General features: G+C 36.9%; 2 protein-coding genes across 3 annotated transcripts in view; one reads left to right on the top strand and one right to left on the bottom strand.

The window, feature by feature from the left end:
* LOC115628988 (neuroguidin) overlaps window positions 1-22,127 on the top strand; it is a 64,923-nt gene that overhangs the window by 14,379 nt on the left and 28,417 nt on the right. The gene's annotated exons all lie outside the window — the stretch shown is intronic.
* Window positions 146-12,561, bottom strand: LOC115628987 (ABC transporter G family member 20). Of its 2 annotated transcripts, none has more exons than XM_030525267.1 (10): window positions 12,387-12,561; window positions 3,872-4,090; window positions 3,362-3,784; window positions 2,838-2,931; window positions 2,433-2,782; window positions 1,950-2,359; window positions 1,491-1,677; window positions 1,156-1,421; window positions 1,004-1,090; window positions 146-937 (listed from the first exon to the last, which is right to left on the bottom strand). In XM_030525267.1, exons 2-10 carry the CDS (start codon window positions 3,973-3,975, stop codon window positions 726-728), a joined length of 2,133 nt encoding a protein of 710 aa, XP_030381127.1. In that variant the 5' UTR covers window positions 3,976-4,090; window positions 12,387-12,561; the 3' UTR covers window positions 146-725. The 2 variants fall into 2 exon arrangements, with proteins under 2 accessions (XP_030381127.1, XP_030381128.1); XM_030525268.1 differs by lacking the exon at window positions 12,387-12,561 and adding an exon at window positions 4,419-4,499.

Consider the following 22,127-nt stretch of genomic DNA (forward strand, 5'->3'; position numbering starts at 1 on the left):
TAGAGAGTCTACTTAATAGTCTATCTTTACGGCAAGGGGATTAAAAGTAATATAAATTAATATTTTCATTCATGATATTTATTTAAATTTGTATTTTTGGTTGTTTGAAATTTCGTTTTTAAGAATATACATTAAAGTAAAATGCTTTTTTAACTTTTTACAACATTTGTAATAACAATGCTCATCACGTAATTATTGGGATTTATTTTTTGGGCTATTTACATGTGTTAAATAAAGAAATTGTGGAGTTCTAAATTTATTACATTTGTTTTTGTTTTTATATACGACTGATTGAAGACTTAACATGCATGCGGAGTTTATTTTTGACACTTTCATGAGGGAGAATTTCTTATGATGCCTTTATAAATATATTTGAGATACCCTTTAGACCCTATAGTGATTTAGTACAGTCTAGCACTGGGTTACGCTTTCAGTACATAATTGAATTTTTAAAATAATAAATCTTCAATTGAAGGCAAATCCGCTCGAAATGTGCACTAACATTTTAGTACAACCAACCCTACATACTTGCTAATAACCCAATGCCAACTGTATACCTATGCGTTTTGTGTGTGTGTGTGGGTGTGTGTGGGTGTATGTTTGTATGCATATGAGAGTCTGGAACATGCGAGTGATATGCTTCATATTAAATTATATGGATACTATAACAATATATATATAAAATCGCCTAAATGAAAATGCTACTAAACTAGAAGGGTCCCCAACTACGCCTTACGTCTGATACCAATTAGACACAGCACAAAGAAAATGATTGTCCACGCGGCCATCACTAGGAAACCATTGTAGACCTTATCGTTGGTTATACCCCAACCCTTTTCTATGACATTTCGCGCTGATATAGATGGTATGGTAAAAGGTAGCACCATAACCAAGTCCTGCAGGAAACGTGGCATGCTCTCCAAGGGCCAGAGTAGACCTAAAAACATAAATTGAATGAAATGTAAAGACTTCACTTAGAGTTCAAGTTATGATGGCAACCTACCGCAAAGTATAATCATGGGATAGAAAGCTCCAGTTGCCACAAAATTCGCCTCGGTGTGTGATTTACAGAAAACGGATATGAAAAGTCCTGTAAAAATGCAAATAACACGCAATTGACAAACCTCTTTAGAGGAATATTTTCTTGGAACTTACCAAACAACATGCCACAGAAAGCGGTGAGCGTTAGCAGTCCGATCAAAGTGGTCGTATCACCCTTATTATACGTATCGAAAACGATGCCAATGTACATGATAACCTCAAAGGATTGCAGGGCCATGATAATCAACTGCGTCAATAGATGAGCCCAAAGCATTTCCGTTGCCGACACGCCGGCCAACAATGTACGATCCCAGATGCCATCCATGCGTTCCGAAATAAAAACAGCAGCCGTCATGAGTGTGGCCAAAAAGAAGACCATTCTGGCAAAGGAATTCGATATACAAATGAAGCTCTAGATAGGTTCTAGCTCAGTAACACTGATTACTCACGTCATCACCACGCCCGGTGCACAGTACTGCTGGAACTCAATGTCCGGACTGCCATAGATGGGCTCCTGAAATTGAACGGGCAGTTCCACAACAGCCGAGGATACATTGCAGTCCTTGACCACACTATGCATAAAGCTGCTGAACTTATCGCGCAACTTTCGCTGCATGAAGTACGCCACTTGTTGATCTATTGTGCAAATTATATAGATTATATACTTTTCCCATGCGCAATAGTTTAGAAAACATTTTGAAAAATAGAACTTTATATGATAGCTACAAAATGGGCCATCAAGCATTTCATTTATCGTTCATTTTTACTCACTACACAGAAGCCAAATTATATCATTGCTAGCAGGATATCACTGAACTAGGTCATTAATAGTAAGTGAATTAAAAGAGAACTGGTTCACCGAAATATTTGATCCAAGTCAAACTCAAATTAACCCCGTTCCCACTTACCCGTCATATCGATGTGCACACTGAGCTCGGCATGATCCACCGCTCCATCACTGGCATGAATGCCATCCTCCATGACCGTGAAAATGGAGGAACTAAAGTTATGCGCGAAATGGATGTATCCAACGGTCACGGCCCGCTTCGCATCCTTCAGAGCATCTTCTTCACTGCTGTAATACTTTCTGGTGGCCACTTCATCTCCTAGTTCGCGTATATATCGACAAGAGAGTTTGTTGAAGTGACAGCTATCATTGGCTTGATAAACGGTTATCAGTTTGTCGTCAAAGCATTCGCTATAGCTGCTCACTTCTCCGCTATAGACGCCCAGCTCCAAGTTTGTAGGTGTTTTTCCAATGGCCAAATAGAAGCAAGAAAGTTGTATTATGGGGAACAGCAGCATGAAAATAATTCCACTGAGAGAGCAAAGGACAAAGTTAAAGGCATGCTCGATTGAATAAAGCGAATCCCGCAATTAAAGCAACTTACGATGGCTGTCTAAACAATTGCACAAAATTCTTGGTCATGAGCGCCTTGATGCGTCCCTTAGTTGTAAAGAAAATGCGTTTGCGATTCTCATTGAGCGGCTCCTCATAGGGGAGAGGCGGCTTCTCAGGCGCCGCCTGTGGCTCATGTGTGTCTATCACTTCAGCTGGCAACGCGGAGGTTGGCAGCGCTTGCTGGTTGCTGTTATTCAACATCTCCTGCAGATCATCCTCATTGCCCTGCCGTTGGCTAAGTATGAGGAAAGCATCCTCAATGGATTGAGTTCCGAATTTGATCATAATATTGGTGGGGGTATCTTCCGCTAACAGCACGCCATTCCGCATTAGTCCAATCTGTGGAAGATTTGTGGCTTAAACGCAAATTTAATGCAACTTATTTGGGGCTTACGCAATTGGCCTGCTTGGCTTCCTCGATATAATGTGTGGTAATGATCACAGCCAGTTTGCTATTTCTAGTGGTCTCGACCAGAAACTCCCAGATTCTGTCAAATAAATAGAAATTCAATGAAAATCAATAAACATTGCATAGTAAAAATCTCCGACTTAAATACTTTCAACCTCTGCCGAAAAACTACCCCAATACTGTCAACTTTGAACTGAAGTAGCTTTTAATAACTATATGCATGCCTTATATCCAGCTCAATTCTAAAATCAGTCGATCAAAATCTATCATAGAGGGTTTAGATGTATGCTATTGGAATGGGAAATGAAAACGAAACTATTCTACAGATCAACAACTAGAGTCGTAATCCCATCCATGAATTGTATTTCTATGTAGCTTGAAGGAATGGTTATGGGTATTCTTCTCATGTCCAGCAAAAGTCCAGACTCTAATGGCGAAATATCCTAAATATATCTATTTTCTCTTTTGCTAATTACAAATGGTCCTCCTTAGAGAGTCCATCTACTCACTTCTCACGCAACATGGGATCCAGACCCACTGTTGGCTCATCCAAGATCAACAGTTCTGGATCGTGTATCATGGCGGCTGCAAAAGAGAGGCGTCGTTGCTGTCCTCCGCTACACTCCTTTATCATTTGACGTGCCGGGGGCAGTTGCAAAAGGTCTTTGAGCTGTTTGAACTTTTCTCGGATGCGCTCATCTGTCAGACCGTAAATGCGTCCAAAGTAGAAAATTGTCTCCTTCACCGTCATCTCTTCGACCAAAGCAATCTCTTGCGGCATGAAGCCGACACGTGAGCCTGGAACGCCGCTGCCGGGCTGTCCGGGCTTGAACCCGAGCACAGAGACCTCGCCGCCATTTAAACAACGCTGACCCACAATGCAGGAGAGCAGGGTGGTCTTTCCGCAACCCGAGGCCCCTAACAGGCCATAGCTAAAGGTAGAAAGAAATACAAAGAGAGAGAAAAGAAAGAAAGAGTATTAGAGAGAGCTTAGCTTGCCTATTTGTCATGCAACTCACATAGAGCCACGCATCACATTCATGTTGAGGTGGTTGAGCACAATCTTGGGATTCGACTTGGAGCCATAATACTTATAACCGTTGCGCACTTCAACGGCGGCCATGTTGACGTCTCGAACACACTTATGATCAATCACTTGAGTTGTCCCTTGTCCCGTCTTCGGTTCGCCTCGCACTCAACACCTTATTCAGCCACCTTGTCGACGTGCTCTGTGTTCTCTGTAAATAGACAAGGGGTTCTTGTCAATTATTTGCCATTATTTGCTTGCGTCAATTCTCCATCTTCATTTGGTTATGTATTTTATTGATTCACAATATTTTTTGTAGTTTATGGCCCGCACGTGCCAAGGCACACAAAGCGGCGTCTTCGCTTATTTGTTGGCGATTCCAGCCTGACTTGGCATTCTAAGTTACTGCTAATTGGACAGTCCAAAAAGGATCGAGCATTCACTGAAAGTGAAATGCAGTGCACTAGCCAGTTAACCACAACTACAACAACTATAAACTAGTAAATTCTGTGCGGTTCAATGAACTACTTTGCGCTCACCAAATGCCTACAAATGGCACCGGCCGTTGCATATAAAAAAGTCTGACGACTTTAAAGCAACCTCACATACTCGTACTTGCACTACGTCTACAATCTCATCTGGCTCCACTCGTGGCATGACTAAACGCATTTCGTTTTGCTGGCTAACCCCTTTAAATTAATACTACACTCTCTGAATTGTGTGGCGAATTGAAAAACAAAAAAAACCATTTGGTCCATGTACGGTAGTACGACTATTTGAAGGCATTAAGCAATTTACTCAGCAATTTTCGAGCGAATTGCCACAGCTAAGGGAAAAAGCAAAAACTGCGCGTTAAACTTATTCTAGGGTTCATACTATATATACCTAACATTAACCTTTGGTTCTCATTAAAAATTTATCACTTTAACATGTCATTAAGACTGTTTGCCAAAATGTCACATGACTTCTTAAATTTGAGTTATACTATAACCCAGGAATTGTAGAGCTACTGTTCTGCACTTCAATTTGTCTAGAATTTTTGTGTCGTTAGTCAAAGCAAATTCAAGAAGTTTTTAAAACGAATATGCAAACTTATTAATAGCCATGGCTCAGTCTTGAAATACATCGGAAAATCGATGGATAGACTTAAATACTGGGCTTTGCTTTTTTCGAATAAACATCTTCATTATATTAAACAACTTATAATAAACAACTTCATTCATGTACCACAAACGTCCTACAACATGCACCCAGAACTACGAATAACTTGTGACGGGACATCGGCCCTCACATAATAAGCTATTTAAATTTTTATAGCCTGTACCCAAAGGGTGAAAGGCTATACTAGTTTTGTGCGCATGTATGTAACACACAGGCGTGGCAGACCCCACAAAGTATATATATTATTGATCAGGATGACAAGACGAGTCGATAGGCTTCAAAGGCTTTCATAATATACGCTATTCGCAAACAATTATTCAAAGTAGATCTCTCTTTGTTGCGTTTTCCAACATGGACATTGACAATTGACAGTTTACTTTTTGGAGGTCGATTATACATACAACTATACCCCAATCTCTCAGAAGAATTAACCCCAAAGACCTGTTCGCGACTTATTTTGGTCAAGTCGTTTAATCTATTCCTGAAAAAAGAAATGGCATTTACCGCTGCCGTCATAAAAATGCAACTTAACGTTTCTTGAGCCCACAACTGATTATTATTTGTTCCCTAGAAATATCAATGCCAAAGCTCAGTTTCTTGCCTGCACAAATATTTTTCTGATCTCCATAAACAAATAGACGAGTTGTTGAGAAACCTTCAAGCTCCACCAATATTGCGGCCCCACTATAGGTTAAATAAATCTGTTGCACTTTAACGAAAATATTAAGTATAATAAATTAACAAATATTGACGGCACAGATGCATACATAGGCGTCAACAAAAACAACCTTTCAGCTGAATTTCGCTTCAGACATGTAAATTACAAAAGCGCCGAGAATTGTGCATACAGCGACAAAGACAACAAAGCCAAGAACTTGCGATAAAATGGCGGGCGAGGGCGGCACATGAAAAAGCGTGAAATAAGGCGACGTGTTGTGGAGAATAAAGTCAAATTCAAATATTTCAACGTCAAGAAAATGCATTTAGAATAAATAAACAGCCAGTGGAAGTGGAGTGTGTGTGAGCGGAGAAAAAAACATTTAGTAGAAAGGTGTCATCGAGTCATGTGACATGTGACTTTTATTAATGCGAGAAATGGAAAATTAACCGCAACGAAAAGTAAAATCAACTTTGGTCATGCACGATGATAAATACAACTTTTTTGTTAGAATACTTAATGCAGTGAACAGGTAGCTGCTGCTCTGCTGGGAACAGAGCTGGAATTTTTAAGTAGGCATTGTGTCTACTGTATATTAGAGAAGAAGCAACGGAAAAGTTGTTGCTAAAAAATAGAACCGATGATGTCCAGAATACATAAGTGTTATACACAATTTCAAAACATTAGCTTGTGGTGCCTCCAATTGAAAATATCATAACAATGTACAAACAATTGTTAAATATCTTAATTATAATTGGTTCATATTTAAAAAACCAAGTTTATTCAATTAATTGGCCTTAATTTATGTTAATATAATGTCGATTTTGATCGACCTTTTTTCTTTTTCTGGAAATCTACGAGTGTATAAAATGTTGGAGCTATTAAAAACAGCAAACGAGTCAATTTAATAAGTATTTTATTATTCGTAAATTATTCGTCACAGTGATTCCTTTTTAGGCTTATTTGCAATGTGGAATTCCCTTCCAAAAAAAATCTCAAGATAAAATATTTGATATTTGGTAGAAACAATAAATATGTTATTGTTAAGAATATTTCTGAAATAAAAATATAAAACAAATGCTATTTAAAAAAAAGACTTTTTAAATTTTTTTTTTTTTTAAATAATTGTCCCAAAAATTTACTTTTATTTTAAAAGTTGTACATTTTGAACACTTCTTAATATGGAAAATATCTTAAATTTGTATTAATTCGTTGAATTTATACAACGTTGAAAAATTGAAGTATTTTTATCCTTAAGCAAATGTTTTGATCAATTTAAATATTAGGTTTGTTCAAAATAAAAAATGTTACAAAGTAGAATGTGTGCCACAATCCCGATGAAAATGTGCAGTCATACCCCCATACGTGATTTCGAAACCCGAAGGAGGTATAATCTATCAATGGTCTCTTTCAATTTTGTTATTTATTTTAAATTTATATAAATATTCTATACGCAGGTTCAGAGTATTTTAGAGTCGGTGCACCGCCTTAAGCTCCTTGTATTAACAAATTCTGGAGAAATTTGCATGCAAAAGAACTTCAAATTATGCTACATATGAAAACCATATTCTTACTGTTTGACTATTTTCGCTATTTGACATTTGTCATAAATTTCCAAAATTTTCACAACGCTTTACAAAAATGCAGTTCTTTTATTTTCAAATAACTGATAATCATGTGAGCTTAAAAATGAAGTTAACAAATGATGACCTTTTCATGAGATTTATGCTTTTATTGTTCACGTGATTCCAACTTCATGTTTGACGCATGCTGCAATATCATGAACTACTTATTTGTGCATAACAATTTGCAGATCAGTTCATATCTGTGCAGCTCCCAAAAACACAAGCAAATGCTGCGTTGCCACAATGTATAGCAACAAACACAAATGCCCATAAAATGTTCGAAAGTAAACCCAAAGAGCCAAGCACACAACAACAAAAAACACACACAACAGGCCAGGTTAGTCCAAAAGAAGAAAAAAATTGAGTAAGGTTAGTAACAAAACAATATCGTGGCCATAAATCGGCTTTATTGTTGTAGCTCCAGCTTGTTAGCTTGTTGTTGTTGTTGTTGTAGTTGTTGAACACACTCGTATACGATTGTTGTTTGCTTAACATTGTGGCAGATGACGCAAAGGACAACAATTTTGACTTGAGTTTTGTTTCAGTTTTTTGCAAAGTCGAAAAAAAGTTGTGTGTACATTTTGCACAACAACTTGCACTTGGCAAGCTGGAGATATACATACATACTATATGCTACGATCCCCAAAATTATAATAAAAAAAGAAATAGCTGCCATTAAACAAAATGTTGTTGCCATGGCCCGAACGTCATTACAAAAAGCGGCATGCAAGTGCGTCAAAAACAAAATAACATTTTAAGTAATATATGTACGAATGAAAATTAAAAAAAAAAAACCCGAACAGCCAAAATACCTAAAAAAAAAAAAACAAAGCGCAACGCCAAAAACAACACGAGGCGCCAAGGTTGCCAACTGGTTCGCCGGCGCAGCGATGCCGTCGTCGCTGCCGGCGTCGTCGTAACGACGTTGTTCCAAAAATGTTATATGCGCTATAGGTTATCAATACATGTGTACACACTTACACACTTGCTGCTGCATACTTGTGTGTGTGTGGTTGTTGTTTTTCCTATGCTGCGATTTTGTATTTTGCAAATGTATTTATATTTTGCAATGCTGGTGCTGACTAACAGCAGACCCTGAGACCACTCCCAATACTCTATATATACTCTAATGTGTATAGCTATACTTGGGCGAACACGATTATCATACACTTTTCAAGTGCATCTCAGGGACTGAGGCCTTTTAAAATATTTACTCTGCTGTATGTTTAATTTCAATTTTTCAACAAATTTTCTTTCAAGTAAAACTTTGAGAAACAAGATAATTCATCGAAATTTGTTCTGTGGTTATTTAATTGATTTCTTTATTTAATTGATTTTTTTATTTTTACAAATATTGTTTTTCTTTCAGGCTTTTACCTATAATTTATCTTTAAGAATTTAGGAAGACAGGCTAAAGATAAATGTCTACCGAAACTGGTTGTGTAGCCATTGGTTTCCAGCAAAACAGCTTAGATTAATTCTTATTCAAGTTATGTTAAATAATTCAAAATACAAATTAATGAAAAATTTGCGAATTTGAAGGCACAGAAAAAGTTAATGATTGGACAATTTCTTTCTAGCAAAACATCTATTTGAGCAGAACTTAATTGTAAACATGCTTAAATTAAGCAAAGGTTCGTGTCATATGTCCAATAAAACCATAAATTTTTCTACATTATGTGCCTTGGTATAATTATTATTCAAGTTATCTGGAATAAATTATTTAAAAATATGGAAAACTGTTGAAATTCAACTTTTATCCCATTTGTAATATTCTCCAAAGCCGCAGAAATATTAGTCATTCACTAAAAATTACATGTCTTTTATTTTGACAATATTTTTAAATATTAAGAAAATGAGATTTCATCGTTTGGTTAGCTTTGTGACATTTTCTAAATTGGAGTAAAAAATATTTTTTATTTTATTTAATTAAATTAATTATTTGATCGATAGCTTGAGAGAACTGGTAGATAATAAAAATTAATAATTATTATTTTAACCACAGCTTTTTATTAATTGCTTGATTCCTCAGGATATTGATTCTAGGATATCGGTTCGCAATTTTCCATAGCGTAATTTATTTTTTGTATTTTTTAATTGAATTTAATTTAAAATATTAATATGAATTTTTTAAATTTGCAAAAATTTCGTAAACATTAATTTTAATTTTTTCATTTTCGTGGAAATTAAACATGCACTTAAAATTTCGACGACTCACAGGCTAACTGAAAAAGCTGTGGGACTTTCGTGAATAGTGTATAGAAAATTGTAGCACTCCACTTGTGTTTTGTTTCATGCCTCGGCAAGAACAACAAGCTGTACCGTTATGAAACATGCATAATTGCCGCAACGCCCCGGTCCGCCCCACCACCGATGTTACCTTGATGCAGTTTAACGGCTTATTTAACAGGCCCCCAACAACAACAACAGAAACAACAGCAACAACAAAAAACAGTGAAAATGCTGTGCCATCGATTGGTTCGCAGTGTTAGTGGGTATTTAGTTCGTGCAACGTGCAGCACCAACGATCGAGCGGCCAAGCGACTCTATTTACTGATCATCGCCGCCTCGCCTCTGCTGATCACTATTTGGCGAGTCCGAGCCGCTGACTGCTTCCTTCTCATATGGCGTCTGCTACTGACAGTGCGATTTGGTGGCTGCTGCTGTTGGTACTTTTTCTCTCTCTCTCGTCCGCTGTCTTTATATTTTGTGGCATGGCCACTTCTTATATAACCCAACAACAATCATTTCGACCGATGCAGCAGCAACAGCAGCAGCTAAAGCTACCAACAGCTGTCCGTTTGGTCTGCAGTTGCTGTCTGTGTATTGCTTATATCATTTACCTTTCGGAATTAAATGGCATGAATAAGTTTTTTAAACCGAGTTACGTTGAGTACATATTTCATTGTTTTTCGTTTCAGCACACACTTTTCTGTCCATCTAACGACCATCTAACGATCATAAAATCTTGCAGCATTACGTATAATGCTCTAGTAATCATTTGCCAATTTGTACACAAAAAAGCATAGCTATCTAGCATAGCTATCTAGCATATACTGTTGTTCCATTTACTTATTTAGTCCATCAAGCATGATAAATCTTATTATAATCACAACAATTAAGTTTTTACTTTCGAATTTCACTTCAGACAAAATAAACACCAACTTAACCATTTGGTTACCCAATATCATACCAAGATAGCCACTAAACTATTCTCTAAAGATCCAATACCTATAACTAAAGTTCATAAAACCAAGCCAAACTGCAAAGTGCTTAAGTTGTTCAATTTTAATCAATTCTAGGAGTTTATTTTTCAATGCTAACTAACAGCTTCTGTTCATTTTTCTTATACATTAGCACATTCAGGAAAATGTCTTTTACTAACGTCTTTGGTTCCATTAGTTATTACCATAAACTGGACTACTCCATTATTCTGTAAGATTCCATAGATCCGATCGCAGCAGATGCCCGAAACCCCATTAAATTACCCCTAGAATATTGTAATTTTACGACTACAAAAATGTACTTCTATCTAAGAGAACTTTCAACACATCCTCACTAGAAACTTTAATAACTTGTAATTCTTAGGATTTTGTTGATACTCGCAATCGTCCAATTGACAAAGAAACCCACTTATCATTAGGTATACTCGTATTTCAGAATTTATAAGCATGCTAACCCAAATTTATTTATTTTTGATCTAATGAACAATCCTGCTATAACAAGGCATTAATGATCTACCAAGCTACTGAATTTCTAGATTGGTTTTGTAGACGAATAGCTAATCACAAGAATCAAAATAAGTAGGAGATCTAATTGAAGACTCATTGAATGTAAATGATTTTAAGAAGTTGGTTCGTCCAATCCCTTACTATGCATGAAATTTTCTTTCTTTCATTTGAATTTCTTCGTTTTATTATGCATTTTGTTTTAATTTTGCTTCGCAATATTTCCTTCAGTTGTCCATTATTTTTTAATTTGCGTTTTTCTGTGTTAGTTTTATTATGTTGTTTTTCTGTGTCATTTCGCAGTGCGGCATTATAAACATGTAACAATTGTTATTATGCTTCACAGTATCCACTTAATGATACATAGTCTGTGCAAATTGTTGCGCGATTTGGCTGGGATTATGTGGTATTAGAAATGGCAGAGAGAAGAGTGTGATAAGAAAGAAAAGCACATTTCATTGTGTTCTTTAAAAACGAACACCCCTGTGGGTTAAAATATATAGCTTCCAAGTCAGTCAGCTTTATCTCACTTAGCTGACTGACACCTTCCTCTCATATTCGCGCGGCACGCTGCAAGCCGAACCAAACCAACCGACATCATCAAAATATATGGCCGTCATTGGCTGTTGCAATATTTTGCATTGCTCAATGCTGCTCAGACTCAGACTCGCCAGACCCGACCCATATGCCATTTACTATAACTATGTGCATACGTATATATGCGTATTTTTTGGGGGGAAAAACAAACAGAAAAGCAGAAAACAGTAGCAACGAAGCGCGACCCTCGATGTGTAGCCTCGGCCGAGTAAGTTGCTTTCTTTGTAGGTCTTCGCCTTGTTGCCATTTATGTTTACTTGGCATTATGTTTTATTGCACTATTTTTCGTGTAAGGTGGAAAATTAACACATTTTCATTTAGCCACGCTTTTAGTTTTGGCCTCCGCGTGCCACAAAAATATCAAAAAACGCAGAAAAGCACATTGCGAAACATTGAAAACTTCTTTTTTTATTGCTTGCTTTCTTCATTTCATGTTATTTCGTCTGATTTTCTTCAATTCACACACAACATACACATTCATACTTATTTCTGTTTCATACCGCTTGAGCACGCGCGACGCTCGAAACGCGCCAGTTTGTGTCCTAAGTCTTTCGCCAAAGAAAATGTTTGACTGCGCACGAAATCAAAAATTGTTTAAAATGCGTACAGCTGAGATGCGGAAATACTTAGTTTATATTCACATATTCAAATATTTTTATCAAAAGTTGTGTATTGAAGAATTTTTCAATCATTTATAATGTTATTTTAATTATTTATTTATTTGTATTCACACCCTACCCTTTAAGAGCCGCTCTATTATTTTATAAACTCCTTCTATGCACCCGCTGGTGTTGCAATTTTCTTGAAGCCAACGATTTTCCACCGACTATCGACTATCACCTAAAATTGGCGGCTTCGCGCACCGTTGCCGTTTCTCGGTTTCTCCGTTTGACGCTTCCGCTTACTCCAAGTGTCGCGACCAAGCTCCGTTTACAGACTGAGCGCACAAAGTCGCGACTCTGGCGCTCGCAAGCTCAGCTTTGCCAACTTAAGCAGCGCAGCTTTTTGTGGCGCTTTTTGAACGCGCGGGCTTCATGTTGGAAAAAATATACACTTAATTATAAAATTGAAATGCCAAGTTTTTTTTCTTTCTTTTTTTTATTGCAAAAAGATAGATCGCACATATGAAAAAATAAAATTATTAATGCCGCACAACACAGCAATTTTTTGCTTAAGTAGATAAACATACTTGTACTTTGTTGCTATTGTTGAATTTGGCCGTCTCAGCAGCTTTGCCTTTTTTTCATTTTGCCATTCAGTTTAATTACGTAGTGGTTGTGGGTTCAGTACTTACTCGTCGTTCGTAGGGAGCTTGAAAAGTCAACTCAGCTCTTTCTCCAAAGCGGCCAGCATTGCAAATGGTTCTTTGGCAGTACTTAGAAAACGAAACCTTTCAATTTATCTGGTTTAAGGGCGTATTTATTTGAATGAAATTAAGCAACAATTTGTACATAGAGAAACCTTCGTTTCACTATTCAGAGAATATGGTATGTGCTTTTTGATTTGCAGTGCATATGAATAATATAATGAGCTACGATTTTCAAATCAATTTCTAACGATTGCGTCTGATGTCAATTTAGACGTCAACGGATTTTAGTAAGTCATGACATGTAAAATATCTTAAGAGGCAATTCAATCACATCTTATACAAGTAGTCTGAATAAAACTCGAATTTCTCAAGAATATATCAGTTGTTGTTTAATAGTTAAAGCAACTAATCCCTAAAGACACTATATAAAAAAAGAAATACTTTTACGATACCTAAATACTTTCTTAGAACTTAACTAGTTATAAATTCCTGGATCTTTAGATATTTTCGATTATAAAATTAGGTCCGATATTTTACGTTGTCGAGATGACTGCAGCAATGGTGCTCGCCCCCACCTTTAACCCCGAAGAGGGCCATTGTCGTGACCTAAATCTTCAGAGCTAACTAGGTACTCCTTGCTCGAACACACAGATCTCCCAGTGTCCTTCTGTATTCGTGGTTGCGCGTCAGAAGCGGAGTACAGCGGCATACCGATTTCGTCCTTGCCAGCTCGTCTTCGTTGCAGTTACCCTAAATGTGTGTTTATTAGGATCAAGTGCCGCTTGGCTGTCCGACAGCATATATCGCTAAGGTCTAAAGCTAATATCGAAATTAGATCCAAAAAATTGTGTTATAAAACAATTAAACTCTTCATTATTGTTTTATAAAGCTTAAACGATCGTGTTTTTCTTATGAAGACAATCGTTTATTGTTTAATGTATCTATACTTTCATTTATCATTTTAAACGATTTTAACAATCGTTAACACTTTATTAAGGTAGTTGGAAATCTTGTTTAATACTTTGTATTTTCGAATCGCATATTATTACCATACAATTAAAAGCAACTTTTTTTTATTATTCTTTGCAGGTATGTGAATTATAAATCTAACAAGTACATGCGCGACAACTAACAATCATTATTCCATGGTGAGTGTCATCTAGATAAAAGCCCATTACATGCGGTTAAGCAGCGTTTTGGGATTTCTAAAAGACTATATAATGACAGGGATATCGAATCAAATTATATTCGTATAAATAAGTACTATATATGATGTTATGTGCTAATAACTCAATTAACTTAAATAGCTTAATAATGGAGCCCAGAGCACACATTCAAAAGTGTCATTTAATTATCTAGCAATGGCTAAAGATTTTTACGAAAGTAGCAACTCATGGGCGTAATTTCCCTCAACACTTCAATCTGTCTAAAGTTAATATTTGATGAGCAACAAATTGCTTATTCGTGGCTGATGATATATCGACATTTCTTTATTAATACCCGCCTTGTGTTGCAAACAATCAAAGTAACGCCAACCCGTGATCGCTACTCACAATTTATTTCAAATACTATTTCTATTATCATGCAAATCATTTTCGTCTCTAAGTTTATTCTGCTTACAATTTGTCGTATAATTCTACATTGCCAACTAAAGCGATGCCCCAGCTGTGGCGGGCCACTTCATAATTATATTCCATCTAATTATCATACTTACCGGCATGCAAATGTATAAGCGATTCAGCTTCGTTTCAATTAGGCTCAATGGCTGGCACACGCATTCGATGATGTAATATCAAAATATTTTGAGTTCTCGCTCTCATACAATTGCTTAATCTTTGGCACTGGGCTCAAAGATTTGAGGAAATGGCTGAACACACGAGTTACGTTTACAGAACTTTGCCTTTATTAAATAAATTATCATTTTACTTGGCCCAGCGCAACTAAAAGTTTAATGGAGCACAAAGTTAAGTCTACAGAGTGCTAATGGGATAGAGTTCATTAAACCGAAAACAAATTTGATGGATGTTCTCTGCCAATAATGTGGCTATTTATAGAGAAATAGCTGGTATTTACGTTCATTGTGAAAAGCGTTTCTTCTATAGAATACTAAGAAAGTAGATTATTGAGTGAGTGTCCCAAACACACGAGATGGCGCGGCAGCGGTACAGCGACTGTAGCTTTAAAATGGGGCCTATATCCAGCAACACCATTCATAAACACACCAGTTCAGTGTGTCCGGCTCTGTTTCAGCCTCGCTGAACATCACTGTTGCCGGCTCTCTGTCCGCTCCACTTTGCGAGTCCGCTGCATATGGTTGGCCAACTGAATGAGCAAATTGCACATCTTCCAAAACATAAAATAAACTCATCCTTTCTCGGACCTAGGAGAATCTGGATGCCAACTTTGGTTATTCCAGCTTTTATAGTTTTTGAGATCCTTGCGTTCATCCAGACGGACAGACGGACGGACGGACATGTCTACATCGATTTCTCTCGTAATGCCGATTCAGAATATATATACTTTATGGGGTCGGAGATGCTTCCTTCTGCATGTTACATACATTGCACAAACCTAATATACCCTTTTTACCCTACGGGTACAGGGTATAATAAAAACTAATTAGTACAGAGTAAACTTATTTAAAGCACATTTAAGCTAAGGTTCTTTAAACTAAATGTTAAATATTTTATAAGTATTAACGTCAAATTTTAAAAATGTGGAAAAGTGTTTATTACACACTTTTATTTGCTCGAAAGGTAAATGATGTTGACCAGTTCGAATTATGTTCATTACTGTTTATTCATATAAACATTAATACATGTAAATATGTATGAATCCACAAGTGCTCAACACTGCACTACTACTTAGTAACATCTATATATTTTAAATAGATTTTTATAATCATTTTAACATAAGTACATATGTACAAGTATATATTTAGAAATAACATCTTAGCTAGTTTCTCCACATTACTGGCAAGTATGCGAGTTTTCAGAAACGTTCAAGTGACGAACTCTTTCCGTGGAATTTCTTTGTACATATTGTGGCTTCCACCTTATCGTCAGTGTTTTATTTGCTTGCCAGCTGACCTATTTGCAGATAAATATTATTTTAAACCTTTTTCACAACCTGTTGCTGTTTTTTCTTCCCTCACACTGATGCTGCGCTGGAAACGTTTCACAAGTTTCGCAAAATAAATTGGTCCGAAACTTATTTTGCTTGCCAGCTAAGAGTCAGCTCGTGTGTTTCTCAAGCAGTCAAAGTTTATGAGCAGCGCAACTATTGCGCACGCTTTGTTTCTTTGTGTGTGCGTGCGTGTGTGTGTGTGCATTAATTTCTATGCAAAACAAAACAAGCATACATTAAAATAAAACTACAAAAAGAGAGCAGCCACTTAAACTTTTAGTTAATGTGGCAAAGACAGAGGCAGCGTTTTCTGCATTCATTTCTGATGCGCATGCGCAGCATCTTTCCTACTCAGCTTCTACTGCTCGCATGTTGTATTTGTTGTTGTTGTTGTCTTTGTTGTTGTTGTTGTTGTTTAACACATTTTCGTGTTCAAGGCCAGCGCATAGCGCTTTCTTTTACAATAGCCGCGGCGGCAGCAAAGACGACCTTGAAGAAGTCGTCGAAGCCGACTGCGCAAGCGCTTGGCTCGGTGGCTCGGTGTATGAATATCGGAGAGACAGACAAAAGAGCGGGCATGAGAGAGAGACAAATTAACCCACTTAGGGTGTGTTGAACGCTGCTGTCGCTGTCGCTGGCGCTGCTGCTGGTGCTGGTGCTGCGAACTAACCCACCTGTCAATATTTATGTATAATGCGTGTGTTCGTTTATTGATCGGCCGATTGGCCAGTCCCATCCCAAATGGCAACGTTTAACCCGTCGTCGTCGTTTAATTTAAACTTAAACGCCGACCAAAATGTCGCAAAGTTTGTCTGTCTGTCCATGGGACCGTCCTACTGCCCGTTTGTTGGCTGCCTTGTCTGTTGTGCAATGCGCTGCTCGCACTCGCCACCTGCTCCGTCCCCCCTCTTTCCCACAACCAGCACAGAGCAACGCGCTCTTCAGCAGCAATTTCATTTAGGGCCCTTTTTTAATTGTTGAAAATTACGCATAAAAATTATGAACAAATGAAAAATGCAAGCCCTCTACACCTCTCTGGCAATTGCAAGCAAGCAAGCCGACCGACCGACGGACGACTGACTGCTGGAGGTTAAGAGATTTTGTAATAATTTATGGGTTTCATTCGTTCAATTGGCTGCAGTTTCAGTGGCTGCCTTTGAAAAAGAAAAATATATAAATAAATGCCGACGCATTGTTATTGTTAATGTTATTTGTGCGTCGCATTGCCTTTATTGTTTGTCAAATTAGTTATACTGAGCAATTTTTATGCTTATCTGACACATCGACTCTATATACTATAGTAGTTGTGTGCACGTTCTTTTTACAAGCCCGACAATTTACATTTCTGTTTTTTGTCATTACACGCTGCATTTGATAAATCGCGCTTAGCTGCAATTAAAATATATATACTTGTATGTAGGCAATTAAAGCGTTGGCAAATAAGCAAAGAGACAACAATTTGCGTGCCTTAACTTTAACAGTTATCTACGAATATTGTTAAACATTTGAACAGTCATTCGCGCTGCATAGTTTGGCGTTTTTATGTCGATTTTTTTTTTCTTCTTTCCAAATTTATTTGGTGGCTTTTATGGTTCAAGGTTACGAGGGCATTTAAGTCGCCAATTAGTTGTGCTTACTATGTATTAACTTTTCCATCATGATTGGTATGATTTTCGAAAGTCGTAATGTCATCAGCTGAAGAAAACCAAAACTGGCAACAACTGGGATCGTTGTTTGAAAAAAGCGTAGAACAAATTGTAACGTTAGATTTTTATGAATTTAAAGCGTATTAAAGTAAAGTGCTTTGTTAAAAATCACAAAGAAAAAAATAAACATTTTCTGGTTTTTGCAATTTGTATTTAAACATTCGTAAGCATTCTAAGGTTGCTCGAAATTATCGGTTATTAAAAAATTTTATCTTAGTCGGTGTCTACTTTCTTAAACTTTGCTGGCGAGTCTCCTAAGTTGCCAAAGTTTTATCCAAAATAATAGGTTGATCAAAAATTTGATTTTAAAGTGGAATATTTATTCATTTCTTAATAATCTAAATCCTCACGATTTTTGCTTAAGCTTTCTTCATCTTTTTAAAAGCGTTTTTAATTCTCATTCAGATACTATTAATAGTCGAAAGAAATATATATTTTCTTTACTCTTTAAACCAAGTATTAGCATAGCATTTTTGTTTTCCTAATTTATACACTTGTGGCATAATCTTATAAATCATTTAGTCACATTTTTCTGATATGGCAACACTCCAACAGAGCTTTATAAACAAACACATTTCTTAAGCTTTTTGAGTCGCGCTTTGCTGATCCACTTCTCTTAAAAGCTACACAAATCTAACTCTTAACTCTCGAAATATGTAGCAACAATTGATAGTCAAAAAAGACTTAGACGATTTACTTTACATGCTTTAGACGGTATTTCAAACACTCGTTAGCTAACAACGTATATCAGCTGTGAAGTCTAAAATACGTTATTTGCCTTTCTTTAAGTTGGCATAGCAACACTCTCTTGCTAATTGCGCTAATTAGCACCCGAAACCTGTGTAAGCCATAAGTGAGCGTAGCATGTAGCATAAACATTTGCAAAAGCTTTTTGGCAAAAGCTCTCAGTAACGATCACATGTTGGCGCAACAATGTTGCTATTAACAAACTCGTATGCTGTCGCAACAATGTTGCTGCGAATGTTCCTATTAAATTTGAAACTCTCCTACTGATTGATAAACATTGCAAAGAAGACAACGCCACAGCTTTAGTGCGTTTATTTAATTGAGCCTAATTTGGAGTGCAATTCTGTTGCCGGAATGTGACTAGCATTGGTTGGGGCTACCATAGATATGCACAGCCTTGAACTAAAACACAATTGCGCTCGACTTCACTACCAATGAAATTTTAGATAACAATTCCTGTTATAAATGGAAATAAAGATACATTATATTAGCTTGCAAGTCAGTCGCCGTATTTGAACGATAAATGTTTTTGAATCGAATTCTAACGCTCAACAACAATTTTTAGTCTCTAACAGCAATTTTTTACAGCTGGCTTCTGGAGTGAATTGGCTGCAATTTATTTGATAGCTTTTATAATTGCCTAAATTTCTGAAAAATAAAAAAAAATAAACTCAGCAAATGGCAAAACAAGTATTTGAAAAAAGAGTTTGAAAGAGTGCCAAAAGAAACGCCTTTTTCCATTATTTAAGAATCACATAATGTCAATAATAACTATTTTTCCCCAATTTAAGAACTGCCAACTAGGTCTAGCTTTGTGAGAAGCAAAAATTGCCAATATGTTGCTAAAGATAAAAGCCACAAAAACCTGCAGGAAGGTATAGAATTATTGTATTGCTTAACTTTCCAAAGAAAAGTCACGATAATGGTGGAACTATTATTGAAATTGTTGATAGACCTCACCTTAATAAATTCTCTATTTCAGCTATGTTTAAAGACTAAGAAGTAAAGTAATTGACAGGTTTAAATTATTTTAATAGTATTATGTCTATAAGCAAAGTTAGTCTATTGGGTTACGTCGAAATGACGATTATGAAGATTATAATAAAAAATGAATAAAAGTGTTTTAAAGCACAACAAAATATGCAGGTTCTTTTCGGTAGAGTCCTTTATTTATTTATTCAATCTACAGAGATAATATTGAATTAAATTCAGAATTGGTTAGCATTGAGCAAATAACTAAACGCATTTATAAATTTACAGCTCAATTTAGATTATTAACAAAACTAAAAAATTATGAAAGCCCTATTTGTTTCTTCAAGTTATTATTGATTTCTAAAATATCAATTATGCCAATGCCAATTAGTAGTTCAGAGTTGAAATGTGACCACAATTTCTTGGAGTTTCTTTGCAAAAAATATGGAGTGTCGAAAAGTGCACTCAGCCTTGAACTGCAAAAATGTTGTGGGTAGAATTCTAGTTTCGAATGCAAATAAAACTACATTCTATTTTTTATATAAAAGATCACATATCAGTCAATCAACCTGCTGAAACGAGAAATGAATATTAATCGCAATTAATAGGGCAAGTGTAACTTAGCCAAACCAGCCGAGTGCTAGAATATAAAGATAATTAAAATATGCATGGCTTACATTGTAAAGGGTAACGACTTCATGTGATAGTTAGTGATTAATATATTTAGTGATTTAATATTAAAGGGCAACACGAGCCAAGTTGTCATAAAACTTTAAGCTGCATTCGGTTAATCGTATATACTTGAAGCGATAATAAGAGACTATTTTTAACTTTGTATTAAAAGCACATTATTCTTAGTACAACTATTTGAGATTTAAAAATAATATGTTTTCTACCTAACAATTACCGAAACAGTTGCTTGCTCTGCCGCAAGTGAATAGAATGTTGCAGGCCACTTTAAAAGTTGTGCTTGAAAACATCCGTGATTCATTTACAGTGACCCATATTACCCTTATATTATTGTGTAGTCTATATTTAAAATCAAAAATGTTTACTGACGTTTAATTAGCTTAAGACTAACATAAAGTTTGCGAACAATGAAGAACCTCGGTTGAATGACTGCATATTCCCAAAAGCAGAAACTGTTTATTTGTTTAACTAAGCTGTACCTTATTGCGTATATATTACAATAAGAAGTTATTTAATACCTTATTTAATAGCTTTTGTGCTGTGGGTGTATGTACGTGAATACGTCACTATATAGTCCTCAATATATTGTACAGCTGTCACAGCAGCGATCGGTACACAACCTCCTGTAAGCATAACAACTTTCTTACGTGCATAAATATCCTTGACAAATTTTGTTTCATTTATGCATTCTGTATAATGCCTCATTATAATCAAAAGTTTCATCAAAATCGGGAACAGGAATGTCTCTTAGTGAGGAACAAAATAAACATTTTATATGCATAGAGTATACAATAATTGCAATTCATAAAAGCTTATTAAAATTTGATATTTTAATTTTATTTGCTTTCCATGATAATTAACACATTTCCTAAGCAATGTTTCTGCAATTTAATTGCAAACATCTGCTGTCAATTAAGAGTCACGCTCTACCCATTTGGAAGTCATTAAACCTGCAGAGATTCCGTGAAAGCCTAAAAAACCCCATCTGATCCCATTTATATTGGGGTTGCTGGATAAGTTTTTAAAAGCGAAGCGAAAATACGAGAGCGGAGCATAATTAAACAAACAGTCGCCGCGTTTAAGACCAAGCATGAGAAAACTCAGTATACGCAGCCTTTACGCGATTGTCCTGCTCTGCCTTGTCTCTGCCAGTCCACAGCTCTGGCTGCCAAATCGCACGCCGAAGCTGCTGGAACGTGAAGGCTATCAACGCACCCAATTCAGTGCCTCCGCCAGTCGCAATGGACTCATGTACTACACCAATTTGGACAGTATGCGCAATTTAATGCTTTATGTGCGCAAAGCGGCGCTGCTCTGGATAATGACTCGGATGGGCTGGCTGAAAGCGAGCAATGCCTGGCAGGGAAAAATACAGCGTTCGGTGCCGCGACACGCGCCATTTCCCTGCAATTTGAATCACACTCGCTCCGCCCAACCGCCGACAGACATTAGCCAGCTGCGTCCGGGCGACATAGATGTGATTGCAGCTTTCGGGGACTCCATATCGGCAGGAAACGGCATCTTGTCCACCACTCCATTGTCCACAATTTATGAATTTCGTGGTCTGACCTTCTCGGGCGGTGGCATCGAAACTTGGCGCACATCCCTCACTCTGCCCAACATACTGAAACTGTACAATCCAAAGCTCTATGGCTACACCGTGTCCCACAGTCTGGTGGCCGAGGAGCAATTAGCGCGTCTTAATATCGCCGAACCCATGCTGATTGTCAGGGATCTGCCCTTTCAGGCGCAGGTGCTGATCGACCGAATGCAGCGAGATGTGAACGTGGATATGGCCAGGCACTGGAAATTATTGACGATCTATGTGGGCCTCAATGACGTTTTGATGCATCAGTGTCTCTGGGATGATATGGAGCTGTTTTTGCGCGAACAAGCAAAGCATTTGCATCGCACGTTCGCGCTGCTTCG

Source organism: Scaptodrosophila lebanonensis, unplaced genomic scaffold, assembly GCF_003285725.1.
Source record: "Scaptodrosophila lebanonensis strain 11010-0011.00,11010-0021.00 unplaced genomic scaffold, SlebRS2 tig00000131-arrow-arrow-pilon, whole genome shotgun sequence".
NCBI lineage: Eukaryota > Metazoa > Arthropoda > Insecta > Diptera > Drosophilidae > Scaptodrosophila > Scaptodrosophila lebanonensis.